Here is an 8,149-nt window from a genome sequence, read left to right as displayed (position 1 = left end):
CCAGCAACAAACAACCTGCTTTAAATGTATCTCCTTCTGTCATAACCCTAAGCTGACTTCTAAAACCATTATCTGTAGCATCTTGCTTCCAGGCTTCGTGTTCCTGCCTTACTATTTCTCCTCTCCATCTGTTGGGCTACAATGGCTTGGAATAAGATTAACTAGGTCAGAAGCTGCAGTTCCCACTTTGAAGGTCGCACATGCCTCTTTTGTCAAACATGGAAACATTATATTGATAGAAAGGGAATTATGGATCCCATCCCATTAAGCACATGCAATGAATGTTCAAAATTGATGTTCCTATAGTGGTAGCAGGAAATCAAACAAGAACCAAAATCAAAACCCTCCTGAGGAGATAATTATATTTATTTCATTCCACACCACAGTGTTTAAGACAGACAAATGTTATTGATGTCTTTCTGTAAAATAGTTATATTTCTGATTTGAGGATAGAGACTATGTATTTATTATGTTTGGCTTGTAAAATGCCATGGCTGTACAAAAACCAACTTTATAGAAGAGAGGCAAAATCTGCTGAAGAAATAACTAGGTCAGGATCTTTCAGAATTTAAATGAGATTTCGAGAAGTATATTCCAAAATGATAACTGAAACAAAGCTGTGTATATGTGTAAATATGATATGCAAATACTAGAAAGCTTTGTGGAATACATACATTTTCAGGTTGCTTTTTAAAGAAAAATGAATACATGGGATGACAAATTGCTGTTTACACATAAAATATGATGCCACATGAGGAGAAAAATTAAATTAAATATGTGAACTATATCATGGAACACAACAAAACCTGCTTAGCTGCTACTGGAGAAAAGATCTTGTATTTGTCTGAAACCACAGGGAGAATATAAGGAAAGTGAACTGAATTATCTGAAATTAAGTCAGCCGTGACACCAGCATAATATCCTGGAAAAATACTTCCAAGCCATGTCTCCAGAGCATCAGTGATCAAGATACATAAGACATCTAAATAGCACTGCCCCCTTCAGCACAGCTCACTTAGGAAAAAATCAGAAAAGGAAGAAATGCACTTTACAGTTTTGTCTTTTTTCATTTAAAAATAAAAGCTGGTGCATAAATCCTGAGAGGGTTAACAGCACAGTGCAGAAAGCAGGACAAAAAGGTGTGGCATGTTTATTTGAAGTCCTGCATACCGTGGAAAACATTGAAAATAACCAAGAAGGCAGCTGCAGCCAGGCGTGCCCTTTCCTACGGTGGGTGCCCTCATTAGGTGTCTCTCTTGGTCCTGGCCAGGTTAGAGCGATAGAAATGTTTCAGGGATGCTAAATGTGAAGGCTTCTCCTTCCAAGGCCAGGAAGCCTGGAGGAGGGTGGTATTTGCAGGGCAGAGCCCCTTGCACAGGTCACGAAAGATTTCATCAACCAGCTGAGAGAAAAAGCCAATCCAGGGGGTTTTATCCAGACCCTGCGTGGAGCGAACCTGATAGGCACTGTAAACACTGGTGAAAAGGAGACGGTCAAACTCCGTCGGAGGCAAGGGAGTGTCAGTCAGTGAATAATATCTCAGATGCTGCTCAATCTCCGCCGGTGTTTTAGGAACTTCCTCCTCTAAAATCTGCAGGAAGCGCCGTGCCGGGCGTAGGGAGGCCAGCTCTTCATCCCGCAGATGGATTGTCCCGTTGGCCTGAATATCCAGCCTTCCCCAGAGCATCTGGAAGAGAGGAGCAGCGCTGTCACGGAAAGCCCAGCACAGCTCCATCCCTCACAGAGGCGCAGCGAGCAAAGCCCTCCCGGCGCTGCCCAACAGCCCTCGGGCGGGCCCCGGGGAGGCCGCTCCCTCACGGCCGGCCTGGCCCCGCTCCATGTCCCTCTGCCAGCCCCACGCCCCGGGTCTGACCGCCCCACACCTCGTTTTCCCGTGGGACCCGTGCAGCTCTCGCCTCCCTCCCTGCTGTCCCCCCGCAGTCCCGCCTGCAGCAGCTCCCCGGTGCGGCCGCCTCGGCCGTCACCAAGCCCAGCGGGGATGGCCCCTTGTCCCCCCGCGGACAGCCCGTGAGGTGCCACGGCGGGCGGCACGGCCGCCTTGGGAGGGAGCACAAATGCCATTAGGCATCGCCGAGGCGTTCTCCGGGGGCCCCTGAAATCCGTCAGGGATGAGAACAAACAGAACGGGTGAGTTTTTACGTGCGGGCAGGTGGGAGCATGGGCCCTGACAGTGCCTCGGCCCAGGGCCCCCAGTGCTCAGGAGACCTCTAACATGATGCCAGCGTCCTCTGGGCCACGACGGGCTCTGTTGGTGCCGCTGTGAGGATGTTCATCTGGAAGACATCAGACAGAGCTTGGTAGCACAAGACCTTCCTGTTTACTGTTTTTGCCGTTTGATTGTCAATAACGTCTTCAGCATTCCTGAGCCACCACTCAGCTTGCCAAATATGACAGATGCTGACCACGGGATTTTGATAAGCAAAACAAGCTTTTTAAGAGAAGCAGCAGTGGTTGGGGCGAGGTTTTGGATATCACAGCCTTTAGTGCTGCCAGCAGAGCTAAAGCATACAGCAGCAAAGGCACTGCTTTGACAGGCAGCAAGGAAGCCTCTCACACCGAGAATGGATGGGGTTTGAGCCGATGGGTTTGGCTGGTTAGCAGTTTTTGCTGGAGAAAATAATGCTGCCCAATGAAAGGAGCATGCTGGCAGGCTCCTCATGCTGCTGCTAGAAATATAAACTGATCTTATCCTGGTTTTCTCCTTCTTCCCTAAGTTTCTGCTGCTGGAAGAGTGTGAGGGTAAAAGAAACCTTGTCAGATCCATTATGGCTGATTTGATGTCCAGCTAATTACTTGCTGGGACGCATGACATCATGTAATCTGGGAAAAATGGGTATGAGGCCAGAGGAATGGCAGTTTTTTAATATGAAGGTCACATTAATCCTAAGAATTGTTTGATTTTCATTTTCTGATGCTTACAGTGCTTTAACTGTCTGCATTTATTTTATTTCTTTTTTTGCATGTATGAAAAAGGAGACACAAGCAGTCTTGGTCCAGGACTATGAGGGAGAGGCTGCATCCCTTCCCTCCTCTCTGTTATCAGTGTCATGAGGTAGCTAAGACTCTCTTCTACTTCTTACAGACTCATCCTTCAGGTTAAGAAACATGAAATGGAAAAATCTCATATAAAATAGTAAGCTCTCTGATATATTTATGGGGTTGGGGTTTTTTAATTTTTAAATGGATGAAGGCTTTTTCATATATATATATTTTTAAAAAAGTGAGTATTTACATTGAATACTCCAGAGTTAAAGTCAGCAGGTGCATATAAAAAGTAGAAAAAGTATTTAGTACTATAGATGTGTGATGACTGCTACCAAAAGATACTTCCAAATCTCCATTTTTGATTAGACCTTTTCAGGGAGATGCACAGGCTGCCTGGAAAAGTGCATTGCCAGCCAGCAGGCTGCAGAGGTTTGTTTCTCTGCACAGCTGCAGGCTCTGTGATCCAAGCCAGCTGTGGCTTTGGAATGTGAGCAGGGATGTATCTTCTTTTTCCTACTCCTCCACAGATGTACCAGCAAGGCTTTTAGCTCAGGTGAAAGCATTATATCTTGTGAAAATTTCTTTGGTGGTACTGTCTCTAGTACCGATGCTCTCGGCTCACAGATCCCTCTCCTGAGAGGTGTCTGACTGGCTGCAAAGTCAGTGCTTTTGTTGAAGAGATGCCAAACTGCCGTTATTAGTAACTGCCTCATAAATATACAGTGGTGGATTTTTGAGTAGAGAAAAATTTAACAAAGAATAACAAATAATGTATTGAAATAATAACATAACTATCCTCTGGGGAAGGGAAAATCCTTACTTATTTTATCACTCAGCAGGGTTGGGTGGGGTTTTTTATCCCAAAAAGCATATTAAAAACCCACAAACAGTATTGCAAATTATTTTTTCAGTGGAGACCCAAGAAAATCCTCCCCTTGCCACCAAACACAGCAGCAGGTCTTCAACCTGCTAGGAGGTAGCAGTGCCCCCACCAGCAAGCCCCCCCAGCTGGACTCCAGCTCTATCCCGTGCCAGTGCAGCTGCCTGAGGCCTCGGGCCACATTTGAAGGAGCGGCAAAGCATCACACAACCGGCATTGCACAAAGGTTTGCCAAGCCATGCAGCCGTGTCGCTAACAGATGTGCTGCCTACCTGTCAGCCTCTGGGATGCAGCAAACACACACAGGAGCAGCCAGGAGCTGAGCTGTGCCTGGGCCATGGCAGCACTGTCCCAGCAGCTGCCACCCGCTCTGCGCCCCAAGCCACAGCAGCTCGCCTGGGGCGTCTTCCCGTGCTGCTTCGGATCCCAGCAGCCTCTCTTGGAAAGGATCCATCTTTCTGTGTTTCTGGTCACAGCCCTGGGAAGGGCTTGTAGTTCAACTTGTTGACCCCGAAGGATATTTTCCGTCATATTTTGGAAACTTGGAAAACTTTGTTGTGATGTTTTTGGCAGAATTGTTTAAGCTTCCTTTTCAAAGATTGACTTTCCACTGCAATGATTATAGGAAGCTGTTAGTTGCAAGAAATTCCACTACACATGTTTGTTTGCCTCTTAAGAAGTGAGGACCCCCTAGTCCCTTCCATCTCTGCACAGTGCCTCTGTCACATTTCAGTTTTCCTTTTTCCGGGGTTCAAAAATCTGAAAACAATCCTGGAATGTCACAAACAGATAAAGCTAGCAGTCTGCAGATTCATGGAAGGGCAGTAGCAGCCAAAACATACAAACAGGCAGAAGAAATGTCACTTTATCAGTTCTGTTTCAAACCCCCCAGAGGGAGAACTCAGTACAGTGACCTAACAAACACCAAGTATCAAAGTGGCTCAGGCTTTAGCACCTTATTGTCCTCTCCTGTGAGTGGACATTTGGGTTACAGTGAGCACAGTCTGCCTTAGATGTTCTAAATTATATAGACAAAACTTAATTTGATTCACTTTACAGCAGGTATCTATTGTCTACACATCTTTACATATTTATTAGTGCCAAGTCCCCAGTCAAACTGTTCTGTATTTCTACTCTGTATGGCACAGAATGTAATGCCAGGGCTATACAAATATGCAGTAATATGTATAAATGAGTACTAATACCATCTCTCTCAGGTTAAAGAGAGAAAGAAGTCTGCCTAGAAAAGAGAGAAGGTAAAGCTGAAGTGCATCTCTTGCTCAGCAAGTCACAGGACATCAGTCGTTGCATACTGTCACCAGATAGTGTACTAGCTGGGATGATGTCCTAGTTGGTACTACCTCTCCTACACATAATGGAAGAGCCACAGAAGGGCCCACAATATCCAGAGCCACTCTTCCCCTCAGTTCAGATTCAAAGCAAGACCTGTGTTTTCTGTCATAGGCTTAGGTATCTTAGATATCATGTCATGCTATGCTGCTTTTGTTTTTCATTATTTTCTGCTGCTTACTCTTCAGTTGCATTCCTTTCTTCTTTTATTAAGCTGAATCACAAGCTTCCCAAGAGGCAGACACTTATAGCCCACCTGTGCAGTGGGATTGATGTGCCTTCTGCTTTGTGCCAGAGTCCCTTTTAGGCCACAGTGTATGCGTGTTGTCTCGAAGCCACTATGGAAAAACCCCTGTGTTTCACGGGCCATGAAACAGCCTCCTTTTAACTTGCAGCACATGACATGAAGAGGATTGCCCAACAGGATTTTGGCCAACATCTGTGAGAGCTGCACATGATTTTGCCAACTGGAGAATTTCCTAGGATCAGCTTGCAGCTGAAGTGCCTAGAGGAGGACAGCCACGTCGGTGGGAGGGAGAGAAAGGAGGCTTGGGGCTGTGCTCAGGTGACTGACACAGTGGCAGATGAGGGACAAGCATCAGTGTGGATGCTGCCTTGAGCTAGGGGAATTTTGTATAATTGCCTCACTATCCCACAAAGAAAGGCAATTTCAGTGTGATAAACATATTCCTTAGCTGTCTGTACAACAGCAATACTTGCACAAAAACAAGGCTGAATTTCTGACAGCTGCACAAAGTCCCTGCATGTACGACTGCAATGTTAGGCAGTGCACCTGCTCCTCCTGAAGGATTTTGTCCTTGCCAGATACTCACAGCCGATCTCAGCCCTGCCACTCTGCATTCCCCTGGCCATACCGTCTGTTGTTGGAGCAGTTTCAAAACATCACAAGCCAAGTTTATGCAGGGACAACTTAACTGGTTTCTTCTGTCTCACCATGGCCTCCTGAAGCAGGAACATGGCAAATAAGAATAAGAGAAGAGGGGTCAAAAACTGCAGGAACTGGTTGGATGCTGATTGAGGCACAAGGTGTGGTACCAGAAGAGCCTCTTTAGGAGGGAAGTTTCTTTGAAGTAGGACTTCAGGGAGATAGCATGTTCACAAAAGAGAAATTCTGCTTATGGAATTGAAGAAACTGCTTGCTCCCATCATCTCACCCCGAACTTGGGGAGATTGCTCCTCAGCCTGGGCTTGTCTGGCTCAGGGAAGGAAGAAGATTGCAGAAAGAGGGTAAGGAAGAAGGACATATGTCGCTCCCAGAAAAGGTGATGTTTGCGTTACTGAAGTGGAAGAAGTAAGAAAAGCTTGAGGGAAGTAGGAGTGAAGCACTGACTGTTACCAGACAGGACCTCTGTAACACTGGTATTTTCCAGGTATGGTGCTGCCAGTCCTTACAAGGATCCTTTCTTTGTCTTTTTGTTTCAGTTTGTGAGCAGCATCTACTGCTTGAAAGAGTAATGAGCTGCATAAAAGTGACAGGGAGGGCCCCTTCCCACTGCACCTACTGCACATGTGGTAGGTGGACACCCAGACACTGCCATATCCTCAGGGAGGACAGTCTGCTTGCCTGGCTGTAGGGAGAAATGCCAGAGTTCTGGAAAACACCAGTAAAACCTACTCAGCTGGAGAAGCTCAACACAGTGACTGTGAGTCATTGCCTTAAGTCTATCTATCCCTTCAGTACCAGAAAATCTCTCTTCTGTATAGTGTGTCTATAAGTCAGCTACATCTGACTTACATCTCATCCCACATCCTCCTGCAGTTGAGGAATCCAACCCAGGCAAACAAACCCCACAGAAGCTGGCAGTATGCAACAGGCAGGGACAGAGGATTTGGAAGACAGCTTTGTGCTTGGCCAAGTTGACCACTGCCTTGTCCAGCACAAAGCAAGTGTCCACCAGCCACAAGGATCCCAGAGTGAGCAGGCTCCATGAGGAAAATGGCCTCTGGAGCTCAGGAGCAGTGGAGGAAGCAGAGTGCACAAGTATTCTGTGAGGCCGTGCAAGCCTTGAGCCCTGGGATAATGAGCCTAGGTGAGTAAATTGCAGCCTTCCTATCTCCCAGGCTTCACTAATGAGAAGAGATTCAGGTCTACTTGCAACTATTCCACATATTGAAGGTGTGCTGGAGCCAATGCCTGATCTCACAGGGCTGGCTGTTTTTCCAGTACACATTCTTGGACAAACCTTGCATATTGTCTAACTTGACAGGCATCATGTCTGACATTTCTTGATCTCGACCAAATTCTCCCTCTGCACAAACATTAATTTTAAAAGGCAAATTTCCTAGTGTTCCTGTTACCATCAGTCTGACTTATCGTACTGGGAAATGTGAATTTTTATAATATATAGACCTTATGTCTTGGTGTGGTATCTCAAGCACCCTGAGATAAAGGAGCACACGGAGAGGAAATGTGACTTATAATGAATTTTCATGGTGATAGAAGTGGCACCAGGAACTTTTCTCTTGCCCAATAGGCATCAGCATGCTGTGAGAGCCACTACAAAGAAAACAACAAACTGTGGAAGATCTCATAGGAAGAACTTAAAGCTTGTTTCCTATTTAATCTGCTCAATAGGATCTGAAGACAGATCCAAAACAGAGCTAAGAATTCCATAAAACCCCAAACTTCTGCTGATCTGTGTTCACTTCTCCTTTCCATATAGAGCTGTAACTTTTAAGGCGAGTGGCAAATGCTATTTATTTTAACCAGAGAACACCGTTGAGTCACATCCCAAACACTGCTGGCTACAGCAGCTGAAACAAAACTTTAAAAATAAATAAAATTTTTAAAAAATTAACTAGCCCATGCTTACAAGGCTGGGGCAGAAACAAATATGAAACCCAATTCTTAGAATACAGTTCAGTCTTTATTCTTGGAAAGAGATCACATTC

At 45.7% G+C, this 8,149-nt stretch overlaps 1 protein-coding gene across 1 annotated transcript; it reads right to left on the bottom strand.

Moving 5' to 3' along the window:
- Positions 1 to 344: 344 nt before the first annotated feature.
- On the bottom strand, positions 345 to 4,321 carry FAM180B (family with sequence similarity 180 member B). Its single transcript, XM_039705188.1, has 3 exons — positions 4,159 to 4,321; positions 2,227 to 2,294; positions 345 to 1,687 (listed from the first exon to the last, which is right to left on the bottom strand). The coding sequence occupies exons 1-3, from the start codon at positions 4,223 to 4,225 to the stop codon at positions 1,244 to 1,246; spliced, it is 579 nt and encodes a 192-aa protein (XP_039561122.1). The 5' UTR covers positions 4,226 to 4,321; the 3' UTR covers positions 345 to 1,243.
- Positions 4,322 to 8,149: the final 3,828 nt, after the last annotated feature.

Source organism: Passer montanus, unplaced genomic scaffold, assembly GCF_014805655.1.
Source record: "Passer montanus isolate IOZ18808 unplaced genomic scaffold, ASM1480565v1 scaffold18, whole genome shotgun sequence".
Classification (NCBI taxonomy): Eukaryota; Metazoa; Chordata; class Aves; order Passeriformes; family Passeridae; genus Passer; species Passer montanus.
This window is presented reverse-complemented; position numbering and strand designations above follow the sequence as displayed.

Coding starts and splice junctions, on each gene's coding strand:
- FAM180B (XM_039705188.1), bottom strand. CDS start 4,225: ATGGCCCAGGCACAGCTCAGCTCCTGGCTGCTCCTGTGTGTGTTTGCT. Junction 2,295..4,158: donor TGCATCCCAGAGGCTGACAG/GTAGGCAGCACA, acceptor GATGTCTTCCAG/ATGAACATCCTCACAGCGGC. Junction 1,688..2,226: donor ACGCTGGCATCATGTTAGAG/GTCTCCTGAGCA, acceptor CCTCTCTTCCAG/ATGCTCTGGGGAAGGCTGGA.